A 20758-nucleotide genomic window follows, 5' to 3' on the forward strand; every position below is an offset into this window, starting at 1 on the left:
TTTTTATTTCTTGCCTTGTACTTCCTCCGTTCCATTTTAGGAGTTCCGGTTTACTACTCCTACTTTAGGAGTATTTATTAGAATATTCCATAATTGGTAATAGGCCCACATTCCACTCACATTTTATTATAAAACTAATATATAAAAATAAGACTCACATTCCATTATCTTTTTTCACTAACTTTCCTTTATATTTCTTAAAACTCGTGCCGAACTCAACCGGGACTCCTAAAGTTGGACGAAGGGAGTATTTCAGATCCAGATTTGTAAGTTAAATTACCCTTTTGTCCCTGATATTTTCAATCACCCCCAAAATTGTTACATCCAAATGGGCAATTTAGACATAATATAGAGTGGGACGCATCAAATATATGAAAATAAATAAATGAAAATTCCATTTACTGACTTATCTCCGAGAACTTGAACGCTAGAAACACTCCACAGATAACTAATTGGAATAGTACCAAATCTTGACAAGATTATATTCTGGACTTCCTATATCAATTAACCTGAACACGCCAATTAATGAAAACAAAGTTTTGAGGAAAATAAAATGACTCAACTACCTTAGAAAGATCCGAAAAGTGATACAACCAAACTATAATGGCACGGAGCCCGGAGGGGTATTAAACACAATACTGACACAGTGTAAGCTCCAACGAGCCAACATCAACTATCTGGCAAATACAGTAGAAAATTGATAATTATGCAATATATTGAAAGACGATGACATTGTAATATACTCCCTGCGTCCCACGATAAGTTCATTCCAAGTTAAGTGACGCGATACACACAGTAGCACATGGCATGAAGAACCAGATGGGGTTTCGAGAAATAACCTCGATCAAAACCTCAACATGGTTATATTTCAAGATAGGCATAATTTTAGGCTATGAATTTTTTTTACATCACAAATGTGACGGATGAAAGTATTTAGTGAAGATGTGCAGTTATTTGAGAGGAAGCACAAAAACTATGGTGTGAAATCTCACTAATTAGCCACTAGCATGTACCAGATTTACATATATAATTGTTGGACTATTTCCACACTGGGGCATCTCTCCAGAACAAAAGTAGAACCTATGTGACAAAATATGCAGCAAAAGAATCCGTTTATGTGATTGCAGCCAATCCAATGCGATCTTCTTCATCATGGTTTGATTGTGGAGCTGCATCCAATGTGCGGAACCTCGCTGCAAGGTTAACAGTTATGTCTATCAGCCACATACATGGATAATCTTGAATAATGAGATTTCATATACAGAAGCTAAAGTTTTACCTGAAAATGTGCAATATGATTTATGATATTATGGTGTCGTTTGGTGCTATGACTCATTCACATATGATTATACTATCCATCTAGAATTAAGTTTGTGAGATTATTTTAGTTAGAGGGGGTGGCTATGACTTATTAATTATTATCATATGATTAAGTTGTGAGATTCAATCACATGAACCAAACATAATACATATTCAATCATGATAATACATATTCAATCATGAGATATAATCTTGCAAACCAAATAGACCCATTTATCTCAACATAAGTTGGGATCTTAATAATAAACTAAATCAAAAGCATCATTAACTAATTCTGCATTCTCTGAGATACTTACTTGTGACATTCGTGATGACATTTACACCTTTTTGAGTTGCAAGAGCCTTCAACTTGTTTCCTGTTGCCATAATCAAAAGACTTTTCATGTGCTGCTTTTGCTCCTTGGGGCTACCCGTCTTCGACAAAGCTTCTTCAAAAGCAAATAAATCTTGTTGGGTAATACAAGGGAGAGAGAGCAGAATCTGCAACAGATGGAGAAACATTTTATCTATAGCAGCAACTATTTATTTCACATGTAACAGTCCAGGACAACAATGGAGTATATTCTACCAACCTGCCTGGGTGATGGATCTCGATTAGACAGGTACACAAAGATTTCACGACAGAGACCAACTAAGTCAGCGCTTACAAAAGCATTGGACTCGAGGGTTAGACCCTGGATTATAGCAGAAAACAAATCTTTGCATACGAATTGTCTGAGCTCCACATTATTTGTTGAAACTGCAAGGAGAACTACTAAGCCACAAAATGTAGAAACTTTAGACATAGATTCACTATCGCTCCAACCAAGTGCTTCAACGCATATTTTTAAGACTGGAACTGCAAGACTTTTGTTATGCAATACAAATCTGCAAAAATGAAGAACCAAAAACATGAAGCGTACGAAGACTATATAAAAAATAAGTAATACCATGGTTATTGACGGTATAGGCAAGTCTCAGTGAACATACCCAACCATAGAACTGCAAGCAAATGCATTTAGGTCTCTCTTACAAGAATCTTCTGTGTGGTTCATTTGACCAACCTGCTCCAAGGATGGAACTGTAGCATTGAGTCCAGGAGAAGCTAGAACAGAAAGAAGGGAACACATCTCACGTGTTAGATCCCTAAGAAGCTTTTCCTCCATGACTTCCACTTTTAAGTCTGACCCCACAACTATGCCACTCAAGTCAGGAACCTTTGCCTTCCCACCTTGTAATAAACTAGACCACGAACTACTCAGAGCCTGGTGTACATGGAGAAGTAATGGATGCAAGAGCTTTTCTAGCCAAACCTCCCACAGATCTGAGGGGCAGCATTTAACCAATGGAATTAAAGCCGAGTGCACAAGCTGCTTTATATGCCTGAACTCCATGTGCTGTATGTTTTCCATCAATGAGACAACAACAGAATGAGAGTCTATGGATCTGAAAAAGGAATCTCCAAGCGTTGCAGATAAACCTAATATGCTGTACCTGCAGCAGAGAAATTTACTTAGATTATATTTTCAACACTAACAAGACAACTTGAGAAAGAAAATTTCCACGCTGTGGGGAAAATTCCAGTTGCAAGTGCTAGAAAAACATGTGGGCAAGAACAACGTACTGCCTATCAGTTCATGAGTCATATTCAGGGAACTGTGATCCATAAATTTGGTTCAACTGTTTCCATCTTCAAATCCTTAACTTACTAAAACCATGTCATGTTTGAGTTTTCTTACATATATGCAACATAAATAAATTTGATAAAACTTTAAAAGATTCAGGGAACTGTTTTCAATGTGATTCAGTGAACTGTTTTTCCTGTGCATTTGAAACATTTATCAACTAGAAATTCAAGTCATAGAGACTATATCACCTAGCATTTGTGTACATGATATAGCACCCACACCCATGTTTTTTACGTCAAATCAATTGATGTATAGACATCTAGAGAGATGTGGATATGCCCTGGACACATTCTCACTGTGACTAGGAGTACGGTGTGGAGGGGGCACAGTGAAATAAGGATAAAATAGCATTAAACCCAACTGCAAAGCTAAAGTTGATTTAGTCAAGCATGTTTATCGTTTTCCCACTTGGAGCACCTCCTCACCATGAAGGGTGTTGGTTTTTCAACTTGGAGTGGTGTGTTGGTTTTTAGTGAAATGGATTATTTTTTTCGTTGTCATTTAAATGTTCATTATCATCACCAAGAAAAAAATGGCCCCTGAAAAGATGATTTTTTGTTCAAAAAAAAATAATACTCCACTATAAAGTTAAGGAATTGTCTATTGGTGGAATTTATTATACTTCTAGAAGAGCTTAAGACTATTTTTCTCCTAATTTATATCATGATTTCTAGGAGTTATTTTGGTTAGATTCTTTTTCTATTCTCTGATGTATCAATAAATATTTTAGGATTGATTTCTTCAAGTTTAAACCTTAAATAATTCACCTTACAGCTTTAGCACTATTTCACATACCCGCTATCTCGTATTCCCTTCAACCAATTTCGTATGTCATTTCCACTAGCCTCTGAATAAGCTTCTTTGCTGATATCAGACGGATATCCATCATTAAATGTCAACGAACCCTTGGGCAATTTATGCTTTCCTTCTCCAAGAAGACCGATTTTTTCAGCATCACTCATACCTAATGCTGCCCTCATTTCTCCAGGAAGCACTTGAGTAACAGGCGGAGACCAAAGGCAATGTATTGAACGAAGCAGCTGGGCATAAAGAGTTCATCATGTCCAGAAAAAAGAATGTTCAAATCAAATCCAAAACTTTGGTCGAAAATAAATTATTGGATGTAGCAACATGCATAAGTTCCTTACTTTAAGCAGAGGCGGCATCATCCATAGGAGATGGCAAGCCATTGGATGAGCATCAGGAGTTGTTTTCGAACTGTTTTCTATACTCAAACTACCTTTTCTGTAACCACTCCGCTTAAGTGCCTTCTCAAAGAATGTCACTATGTGAAATATTGACCACATAAACCGTGTATCAGCACAAAGGTGTACTAAATTGGTCGGATTAGTCAAATATGCCTCTTGCCACTCCAGCTGAGTCCATTGTTTGCTCAAAGGCTCAAGCAACCAGAGCAAAACTTCCTGTTGTTGCTGAGTCCTACTCACAGTAATGTTTTACAAAATTAGTTGCAATAGAAAAGTAAAGCATATATTGCAGAAAAAGTTAACTTTGGATCAAGAAATTACCCAGCAGATGAAGCCATAATAAGAAATGCTTCACCTAGAATATTTTGTTCTGCACGCAGTAGAACACCTTCTGTTTGCAAATACATCATAGTGTCAGCAATTCCCTGCAAACAGTTCAAATATAAATAAAAAGATTGCTTTATGATCTTAACCATCCAAATGAAATTTCAATGAGGATAATTAGGGGTCTAGTTCGTATGTTTCATTACTTCATTTACATCTCAAAAGTAACCAACTACAATATGATTGCATTGAGCAAGTTAACGACTTCAACAAATAGTCAAGATATTGTATGATACACGATTTCCAGGCTCCAAGTAAAATATTTCAGCCATTTAGGATCTTCAGCCACAGTTCCTCCTGCAAGAATGCTTCGTTTTTCTTCTCCTTTCTATCTCATCCCTTCCTAGTTTCCTCAATGTTTTATTTCATTTGTTTTCTTCTTTCATGGCACAACTTCCTGTATATTTCTCCCATTCCCCTGTTCTCTAAAAAATTTCTTCTATGTTCTCCCCACTTTTATATTTCTATTTGCTGAAACTTACATAGTTACTGTGTGAATTTTCCTAGTTCTTTTAATGTTAAAAGTGAAATAGGAAGATAGAGCTCTTGAATATACTCATAGCACAATTTATGTCAAACCCTCCAATAAAACTAAATTTAGAAGTCCAAGTGAAATCTACAGCTTGCTACATTTCTCTGTTCAGGGAGTTTCTACATTTAAGTGTATAACTTGAACTTGTGCATTTTCCCAATATACCTTAGCTAAACAGCCTAAACCTGTTTCCTTATATACTGCCATAGAACGTAGAACTCGCCAATTTCAATCAAACATAATGGGAGAACGACCAATGTTGTTAGGGTCGCGGGGCGCACCGGGTCGATGAGGTGAAAATTCGGGTTACGGGTCGACGAGTCGACAGGGTCGAGAGACCTACAAATCTACGCTAATTTTTTTGCCTTTTAATATAAAATAAAATAAATATATTGCTCTAATGTTTATAATATATCAAATAATATAAACGTATCCATGTGAATAGAGATAAAGTGGAAAATAGAAATGATCAAAATATCAAAACAATTCATAAGTCATAACACAATAAATAATTGAAACCATTGTCTGAAAATATCAAAACAAAGGAATATATGAAGGGTGGCAACAAAAGATCTTTGAATTGTTTATTTGTTTAGGAGTGAAGAGGCAGAATTCTAAAGTATAGAAAGTAGGTTTGAAAAGTTTGATGTGGTGCATGCATATATATAGAGAATTATGATTGAGAGAGTCAGAAAACATGTGAGAGATTTAAGAAAATCAGAGATAGCATGTGTTTAGGGCGACCCAGTATCTCGATCAACCCACCCATGTTGGGGCGGTGATGGTCTCGACCCAGGCGACCCGGGCGACCCCAACGACATTTTGACAACACTGAGACCGACAGATAACCTTTTCATGATATTTTGACTCGGTCAAAGAAAGTATGCATCATACAAGCTGATTTATCTCATATAAAACCAAGGTATAATATAGAAGTAGAACTCTAAACTGCATCAGCTAGCATTCAACAATCTTGTTTTCTAAATAACCAAAAGTGGGCATGTTACCTTCATGTGAGGTAAGAGGCTTTCGTTAGCAGCCTTAGCAATTCGAATGAAGGATGTACATATCTGCAATCTTGCACGCCGGGCAGCACTTGTCGAAGGATCCTAAAATAATTGGACTACCCGTATAAGCAAGTGAAGGATTAAACTGCATAATGTATTTGACACTTATAGAAGACGAAAGCACAACCTTGACCATGGCAGGTAGGGATGTTAATAGTTCGAATAGTTTATTGATTACACTGCCAACAGCATCGGGATAGTACCTCAGGAAAGGACCCAATGCATCTAAATAGTGACCCAGAACTTCCACCATAGTTGGTTCAGTCCATTTCAGGGATATAAGTTGTTGAAGCAGGCCTTCAAGAAACAGTCACCACATCAGCAGAAAGTACACCTAAAAAGAAGATTCAAATATATGGATCTGGCAGTGATCAAACCTTCCAAAGTTTGACGTAATGAATGCTGAAGGTCAGGGCTGATCTTGCTATATTCATTTGATCCATCAAAAATAGTTACGACAATATTTTCCAAAGCCAAATGCATGCTCTCCATTATGGCCAAGTCCTGAATTTCAAAGCCAAGAAGCATAAAAAAATATAAAAGAAAAAGCATAGAAGGTGAGCAAACAAGAAAATCATTGTTAGTATACTACCAAGTGCTTACTTTAGTAGACGAGGAAGCAACCATCAGGTTCTTTATAGCTGCAGTAGTTCTCTCCGAAACTTTAGCAGCAGCTAAAAGTGGCTTGGTGGATGTGAAAAAACGGATCAATTCCAACTGCATGTGAAAGAGAACCCTTCAATATCGTTTCATCAGTTATTATATTCCATTACACCTACAGTTTAGCCTAATTCCCTTACTATGCTTAAAGGGATCCATCACCAATATGTCAGTACTTATTGTCCAAAAAAGAGTTTTGAAAATGAAAAAAAGTGCACTTATACCAGAATGACAGCATTACAAGGAAAGGACTGGCAAATTGTATGGACATTTCTATCCAATAATGTTTCAAAATCAAAATACTGGAAGCCCTACTCCTTGGACCTCAGTCCTCCCAACCTTTCTTGTCTATCAATTTCTTGGTATACAAATAAACACTACCTAACACATATATAATATAAATCCCATTGGTTTTATATTGTAACAGAGCACCAAATCAGGAATTTTCAAAACAATGAAGAAGAATAAGAAAACTTTAATAGCTCTTTCTTTCTATAAATGTACATATGTTTAATATCAACCTCGTTTTTAGTGCATACGATTTCCAAACATTTCATGCAACACAGCAAATCATCAAATCAGTTACTAATACTTATTACTTCAGCTGCACATTTAAGAATAGTAAAAACATAACATGTGAGAACTCAAGAAACTACAATAATCTGGCCATCTACATACCAGACGTGAGCGGTAGTTACTAAAATCTATTTTGTTGTCAAATTCATTACTCCAGAGCTCTAATGTTCCAACAGTCGGTGTCATCTCAGTGTAGACATTTTCTTTCTTCAGCATCCGTTTGAAGGATGTCACTAAAATGGCACTGCATATATCATCAGTTACTAACGCTAGTAACCTTGCCTTTTCGTTTTCAGTTCGTCCAGTACTAGTGTTTGGGTCATCAACCAAACCAGTCTTAGATTTGGACAATATGTCCCGCATAAATGACTGCCAAAAAAAGGAAAGCACTTATCATCGACTGCAAGGCTAAGAACTTAACTATCCATTAGCAAGAAGATAATTCATACCAGCCAAAACAGTAGAGAATGGTAGTGAAGTGCCAATTTTGAGTGTTGGAAAAACCCCAGCATCTGCAAATTTGAAAAACAAACTAAAAGAATGAAACCAAAACTATCACAAGTCCTAAGAGGACAACAAATTGCGATATGGCAAATGCTGCAAGTTTTGCATCATTCCAAGGAAGATTGTCAGCCCCTTTCAGATTAACATAAAGTGTATTTAGCACAGAAACTATACAATCTTTTTTTCACCAAAAGTTGAGAAACAATAACCATACAAAATACCAGATAAACGAATAAAGAATATTTCTCTGCCATTGAAAAGATTCTCCATACAGCAACAACCAACAACAAACTACATGAGTTAGTTAAAGCCCTGAGCATCACCTCAAAATGAAGGGGATGACATTCCAAGCTATTAGTTAATTAATTAACACCAGAAAGACAACTGAATGATTCCGGTTTTTCCCTTTCTCAGGTTATTCCTCCCTCATGAAATATTCTTTAAATGATAATATTGCAGTCTTTATCATATTAGATTATTATTATGAGGTTTGTGGACTTTGTTGACTGCTGGTTTGAGATCAATTTTGAGCTGAGGAAGAGGCTGACTCAAGCAGGGTAAAGTTGCTACTGTAAAATGCGATTTTAGTTCAAAATGTGTAGGCTGATTGTCAGCCGTTAGATCTGTGCAAGTAAGATAGATTAGATCACAGCTGTTAATTGTTTTTCCCTCATCTTAGTTGTTTTACGCTAAGTGAATAGAAAAGGGGTTTTTTGAATCCCTAATTCAATATTCATCGTATCAAGCACTCTTGAAAATTTTTCTCCCAGCAATAAACAAGATTCCTTCTTCACCTACATTCTCTGATACGCGTTTCTTCACCTCATCGCTCAATTGCTCCGAACGATTACACCAACAAGTGGCGCCGTCTGTGGGAAAATAGGGGCGACGAGTTTTTTGATCGATAATGGCGATGCGTCTTGAATCAGACAAGTTCAATGGCAAAAATGATTACGGCCTGTGGAAGATGAAGATTAAGGTGATTCTGATTGAGAAAGGGTGCGCAGCAGTTTTGTTGAAGCCTGATCCCGAGGATAAGGGGAAGGCACCTGCTCTTGATGAAAAGGCACAGGCGAGACTTGCGGAGATGCACCTCAAGGCTTATGGTGCAGTAATCTTGAACCTTGGCGATAAGGTTTTGAGAGAAATTCAAGAACAAAAGACCGCTGCTGAGATTCTTGAGAGGTTAGATGAGATCTATTGTAGTAAGTCTCTAGCTAACCGATTATACATGAAAAGAAGGGTATATTCCTATTGTTTCTCGAGTGATAAATCAATTCTTGAGCAGTTGGAGGGATTTAATAAGGCTGTAGATGATTTGGTTGCCTGTGATGTTAGGGTAAGCGATGAGGATAAAGCTATTTTGGCCCTCAATGCGCTGCCTGACTCCTATGATCAGCTTAGAGATGCGATCTTGTATGGGCGTGATAAGAGATTACTTTTGCAGAGGTGCACTCAGCCTTGATGGCAAAGGAGTTGCAAAAGGGAATGGGTAGACATCAAGATTCAAGGAACCAAGATTCTCAGGTCCTGAGAGCTTGAACATTAAAAGATTCAAGGCTAAGAAGGGAGGTAAAAAGGAGGCCACTAAGCCAAATTCGAAAGATCAAAAGGAAACCAGGTCTTGCCACTGGTGCAAGAAGCCTAGACACTTGAAGAAAGACTGCTTCGCATGGAAGAAGAAGCAGGCTGAGGAAGCTGCTGGCAACAAACAGACCTCTGATTGTGTGCAAGAATTAGAAGATGCTCATGCACTGAACATAATGGAACAGGTGGAGGAAAGTTCATGGATCTTGGACTCAGGCTGTAGTTTTCATATATGTTCTAGGTTGCATTGGTTTGATTCTATCTCAGAGGCATCAGGATCAGTAGTTCTTGGCAACAACCAGGTCTGCAAAGTTGAGGGAATTGGCAGCATTCGACTGAGATTGGCTGATGAATCAGTCAAGATCCTAACTGAGGTCAGGTTTATTCCAGAGGTGAAGAGAAATTTGATCTCACTGGGTGTTCTAGAAAGGAAGGGCTATTCTTTTTGCTCCTCTGCTGGTGTGATGGTGGTGGGAAAAGGTGGAGAAACCATATTGAAGGCTGAGAGAAAGGCAGGTTGTACTATTTGACTGCCAAAGTAGTCAAGCATGGAGAGGTGAACTCCACAAAAGCTGAGTCAGTTAGATTATGGCATGAAAGGCTCGGGCATCCTGCTTTTGGGAGCATCAACCAGCTGATAAAGAAACAAGTCATTGCTAGTGATGGTGAAAAGGATGACCAGACCTGTGAGGATTGCATTCTGGCAAAATCAAAGAAATTACCCTATCCCAAAGGTAAACATACTTCCTCTGCTCCTTTAGAATATGCCCATTCTGATTTATGGGGACCAGCTCCGTGAATTCAGTGGGAGGGGGGAGGTATTACATGAGTATCATAGATGATTACTCAAGGAAAATCTGGCTTTATATCTTAAAAGAGAAAAGTGAAGCTTTTACAAAATTCAAAGATTGGTGTAAGTTGATGGAGACTGAGAAAGGATGTTGTCTAAAGTGCCTGAGAACAGACAATGGTTTGGAGTTTTGCTCAAGAGAATTTGATGTTTTTTGTCTGGAGAAAGGGATCAAGAGGCATAGAACAGTGCCCTTGAACCCCCAACAGAATGGAGTTGCTGAGAGAGCAAATAGAACAATCCTTGAAAGAGTCAGATCCATGCTTCTTGCATCAGGAATGGAAAAGAAATTCTGGGCAGAGACTGCTGCTACTGCTGTCAAATTAATGAATATGTGCCCTTCTTCCAGCATAGGAGGTGATAATCCAGATTTTAAATGGTATGGGGAGTTTGGAAGTTACTCTCACCTCAGAATTTTTGGCTGCAAAGCATATGCACACCTAAAGAAATCGAAACTTGATGCAAGAGCTTTGAGGTGTGTTATGCTGGGATACCAGCCTGGAGTAAAGGGCTATAGGCTCAGGTGTATTGAGCCTGGAAACCACAAGGTAATTGTCAGCAGAGATGTGGTCTTCTCTGAGTCGGAGATGTATTTTAAACCTGCAACTGATACTCAGGTCAGTAAAGAGAAATTGCTGGCTTATGATGACTCTGGAGTTGAGGTGGAGAAACAGCCAGAATTTGGTGGAGGAAAGGATTTTGAGATCACTGAACTGAGTAGTAGCGAGGATGAAAATGACACTCAATCAGGTTCTCAGACAGTTGATGATGATTCTCAACTGTCAGATTCTCAGGCAGATCCTCAAGAGGACTTAAGGAACTACCAGCTAGCAAGAGACAGAGTCAGGAGAACAAATATGAGGCCTCCAGCTAGATATGTCGACTCAGAGATGTTATATTTTGCACTTTGTGTAGCTGAGCAGGTGGTATTCTCAGAACCAGAAAGCTATCAGTCAGCAATCAGTTGCACAGAAAAGGATAAGTGGCTGCAAGCTATGATAGAAGAAGTTGATTCACTTATCAAGAATAAAACATGGATTCTTGTTGACAGGATTGAGGGCAGAAAAGTTGTCAGCTGCAAGTGGATTTTTAAGAAGAAATTGGAATCTGCAGAAAATGAATCAGTTAGGTTCAAGGCAAGATTGGTGGCAAGGGGTTTTACACAGGAAGAAGGTGTTGACTACAATGAAGTCTTCTCTCCTGTTGTGAAGCACACATCAATAAGGATTTTACTTGCGGTTGTGGCTAAGAAGGACTGGGAGCTAGAGCAGTTAGATGTCAAAACTGCCTTCTTACATGGGGATCCGGAAGAAACAATTTATATGCAACAGCCACCCGGTTTTGTCAAACCAGGTGATGAGAATAAGGTGTGTTTGCTCAAGAAGAGCATTTATGGGCTCAAACAAGCTAGTCGGCAGTGGCATAAAAAGTTTGATGAGCATATTCTCAGAAATGGTTTCAAAAGATCTAGATATGATGAATGCGTGTATATCAAGAAGAGAGGTGGAGCTGTGGTTGCATACTTGTTACTTTATGTGGATGATATGCTAGTGGCAGGAGAATGCAAGAAGGAGGTTCAGATAGTGAAAGATGATCTGAGCAGGGCTTTTGATATGAAAGACTTAGGCTCTGCTAGAAGAATTCTTGGCATGAACATTGTGAGAAATAGAAGTAAGAAGGAGGTCTGGCTCAATCAAACTGACTATGTAAGCAGGGTGATTGAAAGATTCAAGATGAAGGAAATTAAAGGAGTTGGGACTCCAATGGCCCAACACTTTAGACTCTCAAAACAGCAGGCACCAGAAGGTGAAAGAGAAAGGGAAGAGATGCAGTTGATTCCCTATGCTAATATTGTTGGCAGCATTATGTATGCCATGATTAGCACAAGGCCTGATGTAGCACAGGCTATTAGTGTGACAAGTCGGTTTATGGCAGACCATGGCAAGCAACACTGGCTGGCACTCAAATGGACTCTAAGATACTTGAAGGGTAGGAGAAAGGTGAGGCTTTAATGGGTTACTGTGACAGTGATTATGCAGGTAACATTGACAATAGAAAGTCACAAACCGGTTATGTGTTCACTCTGTTTGGTGGAGCTATCAGCTGGAAATCAACATTGCAGAGTGTGGTGGCCTTGTCCACCACTGAGGCCGAGTATATGGCCATCACTGCTGCGGTGAAAGAAAGTTTTTGGTTGAGGGGCATTGCTGGAGAGTTTGGGGTGGAGCAGAGGACTATTCCAATTGGTTGTGACAATAGTGGTGCGATTAGTTTGGCTAAGCACCAAGTTTTTCATGAAAGAAGTAAGCACATTGATGTGCGTTACCATTTTGTGAGGGAGGAGATTGAAAAGGGGAACATAGTTGTGTTCAAGGTGAACACAGCAGAGAATCCAGCCGACATGCTCACCAAGCCGCTGACCAGAGAGAAGTTCGAGTTGTGCAGAGAGTTAATCGGCATGAGAAAGAAAGGTTACTGAACTTGAAGCCCAGGCAGTCAAGGTGGAGATTTGTGGACTTTGTTGACTGCTGGTTTGAGATCAATTTTGAGCTGAGGAAGAGGCTGACTCAAGCAGGGTAAAGTTGCTACTGTAAAATGCGATTTTAGTTCAAAATGTGTAGGCTAATTGTCAGCCGTTAGATCTGTGCAAGTAAAGATAGATTAGATCACAGCTGTTAATTGTTTTTCCCTCATCTTAGCTGTTTTACGCTAAGTGAATAGAAAAGGGGTTTTTTGAATCCCTAATTCAATATTCATTGTATCAAGCACTCTTGAAAAATTTTCTCCCAGCAATAAACAAGATTCCTTCTTCACCTACATTCTCTGATTCGCGTTTCTTCACCTCATCGCTCAATTGCTCCGAACGATTACACCAACAAGGTTATCATTTTTTAATAGATGAAGAAGAATATGAAAGTGAGATGAATAGTAGTAGCTTCAAGCATACAAAACGATGGTCATTATTTTTAGGGTTGACCAAGTTTTGTGTCCCAACTTTTGCCGTTTTTATGCAGTGATCAGTTTTCCGAATGTCCCCAACATATGAGACATATCAAACATTTCCTAGAGTTTTTTCAAAGAGAAAAGGTGAAAGTTGGGGATGCGAACATGACCAACCAAAAACAAATCCACCTGAATTGAGCTATAATGAGCCTAAGAACCAAAGAAACATACCACCTCAATCGGGACTTAGATCAAACATTTCATGTTGAAGTGGAATATTTTGGTTAATCATGTTTAAATTAAAACGCATTTTACAAACTTCCCTCTAACCTTATCAACAGGGAAAATAATTGAGATTGCAGTCAAAACAGAAATTTGCAAGGTACATGATATGTAAGATCTACAATTATAGATTCATAATCAAAGGATGAGAAAAAACGCTTGTTGAAGGAAAAGATTCATTCAACTATAGAATAGGTAAGGCAGAAACATGACCTGTTGAAGATAAAATGTGAGAGATGTGCTATCAGCAGTAAGACATTGCAAGTTTGTGGAACCCAATGAAACCAAGCTTTCGCATATATATTCGGCAAACTCGAATTCACTCTCATTGCTGACAACACTATTTGATTTGTTAAGAAAATCTTTGCTGGCATTCATCAAGGTCTCAGAAACAACTTTCATTGCAGTATCAAAGTCAGAACCATCATCTAGAGGCCTTTTCCTACATAAACAAGAACACAACAATAACGACCACAATTGTCTTCATGCAAAACATGAAGGAAGCTAATTAAAGATGCTTACTACTTACCTTGCTGCAACAATTTTAAAAAACTCGCATGCATGAAGGCGAAAATCTGGAGAAGAGAGTAAGAACCCGCAACTGCTTGTAATAGGGGGGAGAGAGAGAGAGAGAATTAATACGGCTCGTGATGTACAAAAAGAAATAAAAAAGATAGGGGACTATCAAGAATATACCCATATATAATTCCATATTTTCCAAGATCAGATAAAGGAGCCCACTCAGCATATGCATTAACAGCATTTATAGCAGCTATTAGTGCTGCTGCATGCTGCTTTGCAACATCCATTTGCTGCCGACCAGCTTCCATCAATGCAGCTCCGTAGTGCTTCTCTAGCATCTAAACAAGATAATTATATCAGAATACGATGCTCTAGTATAGATAGAGTCAAGAAATCCAAAACTTACAGTGAACAACAGAGGAAATATTTCTGGCAAAGACTGACTTAGCCCTCGTAGTAACATCCTGCGCCTATCCCCTTGTCACACAAATGTAAGAAAGGTTGATGGGGAAATCAGAACTTCAAATAAAAGGAAGGTTTAATATCATTTAAACCCGCTACTGGCAAACAAAGATGAGGCATATGATACATTTTGCAGCATTAGCATAATATATTTGTACTTCCAACACATGTAATGGAATAAAATTTTAGAGCTAAAGGAAAAAAGTTTGAGCTAGGGATTCAAAGGTAGGTCTAACCATAGTTTGTGTCCCCAAGTTTCATGAGTTTTCAAAAATTCAATTCATACTCCGCATTACAGAATCCGGCAAAAATTGATGGATCACATGCTCAATTACTAGGTGGATTATATGTGGATGTAGGTCAGATGAGATTTTTCAGAGATAGTAAAGGACTGAGCTCGACTATTGAGGTACTGTGCAGTGGTGTGTATGGTCACTAGAATTTGGAGGAGTAAAGAAGCATGGAAAGTAGGGGTTGCAGATTGGGGAAAGGAAATGTGTTTCTGTCGTGAGTTTGGAGAGTAGGTATATGGCGGAGAGATTTTATTTTCTAAATGCAGACCGAGGGAGGAAATTGCAGGCAGTGGTCTTTTCACCGCAGTTAAGAAGAAGATGGGGGTGAGGGAGAGTGATTTCAAATTTTCTCCATCTAAGCATCAAATAGATTTGATTCTCATGTAGAAAAAAAAATTCAATAAACCTACCAAAGAATTGATTCTTCGTTCCATGATCAGATCATGAAATGCGGGGTATAGATTAAACAATTTTCAAAGTTTATGGTTTTTAAGTCAAAACATGAGGTGGAGTCATTTTCTGAAAAATTGTGAAAGTTGAGGAGATAAACTATGATTAACCCTGAAAAATTAAACTTTCGGAGTCTAGATACAATCACAAGGATAAAATCATAAAACCCTTTGATCATGCTGATGACCAACCTTCTAAATCCTCATTGTGTACAGTGATATCTTCTGGAAGCCACCTTAGCATCATTAGTACCAGCTCAGCCTGACAGCAAAGATTTGGATATAGGTCAGATAAGATTTTCTCATGCTCAGAAATTGATGCCACAGATGATGAGCATGCAATTACGATATTATTGTATGTACATGTGCATGTGTTTGTGCGTGCTTCTCTCTCTTATTACGATAGTATTTTATTTGTATTTATGTTTCCTTGCACATTTTCTACTTATTTAAAAATATTTGCATGTTGGGTAGATCCTTTTTATTTTAAGTTGATATATGTAACCTAGCCTCTACTACAATCTATATATAGGATAGTCATTGTACTAGTATAATACGCGAGTATCTTTCTCCAAGCACTGCTCTGTTTTGCAATAACTATTTAGGAAACAAAAAGAGAAGTAAGTATGAAAGAGATTAGGGATCCTGAACAAGTTGAACTAAAGAACACTACCCTTAAGTCATATCACACAAATACATCCTTGAAGTTTCAACGTTAGAAACCTGCAATTCAACTGTAAATTTTACTTATCCGTTATTGCTACCACCTTAATCACACTTCTCCTGCTCTAGCCAAACACACAATCACAAGTAGGTCAACCCCACAAAACTGTAATTTAGCTAAAACAATTAAGCTATGGTCAGTGCTCAAAAACACAAATCCCAAAGTCACTCATATACAGTTCGCACAAATTTGGGACATAGATGGACTAGGAAAATGTCTTTGTAGGACATCACATCTAGTGAGTTTGCCCGACAGATGCAGAAACGACTCACAGTTTTCTAGTAACTCTAAAGTCTTAATTCTAAACATAGAACCTGTGGAGCACCTGTATAGGACCCATGTTCGAGAGTGTAACTATAGATGGCCAAAGCTCCTGCCATAGAGTCGGGCCTTCTCTCCTGACTATCTGCAAGAAAATATCAAAATTACACAGACCACTCAGAAACATTTGTCTGCCTTTTCATATATCCATCCCCCGTCTAAACAAATGGGATTAAAAAATATAACTAACCTCAGCAACAAGAGCAGCTGTCTGGCTTTTCAAAGCCCACTCTTCACAAGGGTTGCCAATTTCTGACATCAAATCAACAGCTACATTTGCAAAGTGCCTCCTTTCCACAGGGCTTAGTTCTTCCCAACGTAATCGCACCAGATGCTGAACGTAATAAATTCAAAGGTTAATAACAAGGAAATGTCATTATCTCTACAAGCTATTCAATTAGGCCATATCTACTGCATATATCTAAACTTGCAAACATGGCAAGGGTTTTAACTAGAACATGGAACTAACCTAATAAATAGGATAAGAATATAACTGTTATAGCTCCATACGTAATTAAGCTATAGGCAATATGATCATTTGATGCATGGAGTTCCCATACAAGTAGGTGTGTCAACAGACAGTCAAATTATAGCTATACATAAATGTGAAGTAGTATTTCCAGCACTGACTGGCAACAAACTAGCATACAGGACTTAAAGTTTTGCATAAACATACACATCTAGATCTGAAAATCTTGATCCCACTTTCAACATTTTCAAGATTATGATTGGTAAAATACTGGATTTTAAAAGATACACCTTCAGTATCTAATTATTTGATCGATTATAAGCTCTGATTAAGATTTAGTCAAGTACCAAGTCCCATGAAGAGATTCTTTATATAGCCTTAGCCCATTCACAAGGTTTGAGAAATATCTTGAATTGAAAGGGATATTCTAGATAGATAAATTTTGGGAAGCAAATTAAAAGTGAGTGATCATTTTACCTGGAGCATTTTAAAAGCATGCAGTCGGATTTCGGGTGACCAATCTCGCTTGACCAAAACAAACGAGGTACTTGCCAGCACACGCGTGTCTCCAGCTTTTATCTGAAAAGATTAGCAGTAGGAAAGGAATTCCAGAAAGAAATGTTATTACAGTTACATAAAATATTTTAATCTTTCTATATCATTCAGGTGTCAGTGAGCTTTTGAAGTTTGTGCAATAGCATTTAGACCACAGCGTCTTTATTTTTACACTTCAGTGTGGGTGAGGGTGCAGATGAATATATAAGATTCATGGAACAGTCCAATCTCCACGTTAAGCTATACCATAGATGCAAACAAAACAGATGATAAGCAGCACAATCAAAATGTTCAATTGAAGCTTAAATCGTACTTATGTGAGCATATATTTGTCAGCTTCGGTTCAGATAAAAAGGATTAACTATGGCCGCCCCAGTAAGACTTACCATAGGGCACTTCAGAAAGGTCTCATTTCTAACAAAGCCTACTATGTACATTAAATGGAGAAGTAAGATATGGAACTGTGGTCTGCAATTTCAAAAATATCAAGTGTTGCTTCTATACTATACTTGAGCTTATCTGAAGCTTGAGATTGAGCTTCTTTAAGCTCTTCATTAGTGTGTAGACAACATGACAACATGTTATACGATCATGTAATAAAACTGTACTAAGCTAGCTCGACTTTAATGCAGTGTCTACAAAAATCTTAAAATGGAGACCCCATAGTCAATTAGTCAAATCAAGTTGGCTTCAAGCGCTTAGGATTTCGAAATCCATCAATGTAATAGATGAACCCATAGATACTCATAATGGTAAGGATACATAAACAATAAGGGGGAAAAAAGGTCTATATAATCTGCCCTAAATGATGAGATTCTCTCTACAGTCAAAACACTTCAAGTAAAATCCAATAAACTAGTGCAAACAAATGAAAAACCGTACTGCTAAATTGCTAATAGACTAATCTCAGGAAATGAAGGAAGAATTTCAATTAAAATAAAAGCGTACAGTTTCTAAGTATGAGTGAGCGGCGGCGCGAGCATCGGGAGAGGAGGTCCAGTCGAGTGCGGCGGTTATGGCTCGAGCCACATTGTTTGAGATTCCGCTCTCCTCCATTCCTGTCCTTCCCCTGCTTCCAGCTTCAGCGGCGGAGGCGGAGGTGGTGGCGATAATTTCTCCAACTTTCGCTGAATAATTTAGTAAGCGAAAAAGGGAAAGGGTTTTGAATTTGAAAGACTTGCGTAATACTTCTGCAGCGTGCAGGAGTTTAGTGAATCATTGTCTCGTTAAGAACATCTGGATACTCCGCAATTAGGGGTTTAGTCGATATTCGACAGTTTAAAATAGGAGTATTAAAAAAAATAGTATTCATTCTGTTTTTCAGTTTCTTAATTTTTTTGGTCCAGTCATACAAGTTATTCTTATTCTTCTGAATAAAAAAACATAAAGTACATTGTTTTTGATAAGCAATATTTGAAATATGGGATAAAATTCAAATGATCAAGATCTTAGTCTTTTTTATCTTGCGGAAATACATCGAACTTGTTGTATACTCAAAAAAAAACTTGTCATGAGAATCGAGCAAATAATATTGATAAATAAGACAAGTGTCATATATTTTTTTCCGGAGGGGATTTATAAAATCGATTTCCACAATCTCGGCATATTGTTAATCTCATTTAATGAATTGAGGGGGTGGATCCCCTACGGTGATATAAATCACACCCCTACTGTGGTATAAAACACAGCATATTGTGCTGTGCTCAATGCGCACAAATTCATAAACAAAATGCAGACTTCTATGACCATTCTCTTTCTTCATCTTTTTCAATATCTTAATTCTTATTTCTTTCTTGTTTTCATATTACTAAAAAGCATCGTAAGATATGCTCCTTTCATATTCATTCTAATTTTTATGCTATTTTTTTTCTTTCGTTGTTAATTATTTGCAGATGATTTGATTTACATTTTTTTTCTGATTTGAATAATTTTTAATGGGGCATATTTTTATCTTTCAGTTTTAAATATTAGTTGTACAATTAATTATACTTATCATAATTGAAATAAAATACTTATCTCAAAAATATGTTACCCTTGATTTTTTCTTTTAATACTTCATATTTTATATATTTGATGATTTGACTAACATTCAATTGGGGCGTATATTTATCATTCAATTTTAAATACTACTGTATGGCTTAATTTATAGCTATCATTTTTTAAAATATTTTATTAAAAATGATAACTACAATTATATTTTCAGATTTTACCAAAATTTCGTTGTTTAAGAGAGAAAAAAAATTAAGTATGCAATATTTTCGAGCTAAATATAATATAATGTTTTTATTATTTAGTAATATAGTAATATGAAAACAAGAGGGAAATAAGAATTAAAATATTGAAAAAGATGAAGAAAGAGAATGGTCATAGAAGTCTGCGTATTGAGCACAACAACACAATATGCTGTGTTTTATACCACAGTAGGGGATCCACCCCCCATGAATTGATGCATGGATTTTGTTTACATTTGGATTTTGGTAATTTTATGTTGCAAATATATGATTTTGATTGAGGTAACTTGGTGTTCATGGCAATGGATGTGTGCTCTACAAGCAATACGTTTGATTGTAAGGACATCCACAATGGGGCGGACTATAGCCCACCTTAGTCCCGCTCTATGCACCGCCACATCAGCATTTTATCCTCCGCCTCTTTCACCTGCAATGGGGCATGCTACCCTAAGCCCCGCCCTAAGCATTAAATCTATTATTTGAATATTTAAATACTTCAATTTTTTTTAAAAAAAAACTCCATTTCATTAAAATTAAAACATTACACTACGAATGTGGAAAAACTGCAAATTCTCAACGGTGGTTGCGGTTCCAAACTTCTTCAATCATGTCGGTCATGAGCTGAGTATGGTCTTGTTTGTTGCGCATTGAGGTCTGTCGCTGTAGAACCTCACCGAAGCCCATCGGTAATCCTCGAACGACAGGCGGGGTCGTCGTGCTGGAGCTAGATCCGGCTTCATCATCCACCCAATCGGTGACATGTCCAACTTCTTGTTCGACTATCATGTTATGCATGATGATGCACACATACATGACGTCGGCGATGACTTCCTTGAACCAGAAACGCGCCGGACCTTTCACGATTGCCACCGCGATTGGAGCACCCCAAAAGCCCGCTCCACATCCTTTCGCGCAGACTCCTGCTCTACCGCAAACAAGACTCTCATGTCACCAATTGGGCAACTGATCGTCTTCAAAAAAACAGGCCACCTTGGGTATATGCCATCGGCCAAGTAGTACCCCGTTGGCGCAGTGAACTCGATGGCCGGGCCGCGACCCCTGCACTGATCCGCGAAGAGGGTGGACGAGTTGAGGACGTTGATGTCATTGTTCGACTAGGCTACACTGAAGTAGGCATGCCAGATCCAGAGG

The 20758-nt window shown here is 37.9% G+C and overlaps 1 protein-coding gene across 2 annotated transcripts; it reads right to left on the bottom strand.

Annotated features, from left to right (window-relative positions):
• Positions 1–976: 976 nt before the first annotated feature.
• LOC125194387 (protein HASTY 1) lies at positions 977–18608 on the bottom strand. 2 transcript variants are annotated; one of them, XM_048092573.1, is made up of 22 exons: positions 18324–18608; positions 17298–17399; positions 16542–16685; positions 16356–16436; positions 15499–15568; positions 14509–14579; positions 14277–14440; positions 14110–14181; positions 13794–14022; positions 7864–7926; positions 7517–7783; positions 6782–6895; positions 6556–6682; positions 6306–6475; positions 6119–6220; positions 4517–4620; positions 4136–4427; positions 3783–4027; positions 2290–2793; positions 1893–2187; positions 1617–1800; positions 977–1193 (listed from the first exon to the last, which is right to left on the bottom strand). In XM_048092573.1, the coding sequence occupies exons 1-22, from the start codon at positions 18429–18431 to the stop codon at positions 1114–1116; spliced, it is 3588 nt and encodes a 1195-aa protein (XP_047948530.1). In that variant the 5' UTR covers positions 18432–18608; the 3' UTR covers positions 977–1113. The 2 variants fall into 2 exon arrangements, with proteins under 2 accessions (XP_047948530.1, XP_047948531.1); XM_048092574.1 differs by lacking the exons at positions 16356–16436; positions 16542–16685; positions 17298–17399; positions 18324–18608 and having other exon boundaries at positions 14509–14572; positions 15499–15565.
• Positions 18609–20758: the final 2150 nt, after the last annotated feature.

Source organism: Salvia hispanica, chromosome 6 (genome assembly GCF_023119035.1).
Source record: "Salvia hispanica cultivar TCC Black 2014 chromosome 6, UniMelb_Shisp_WGS_1.0, whole genome shotgun sequence".
NCBI lineage: Eukaryota > Viridiplantae > Streptophyta > Magnoliopsida > Lamiales > Lamiaceae > Salvia > Salvia hispanica.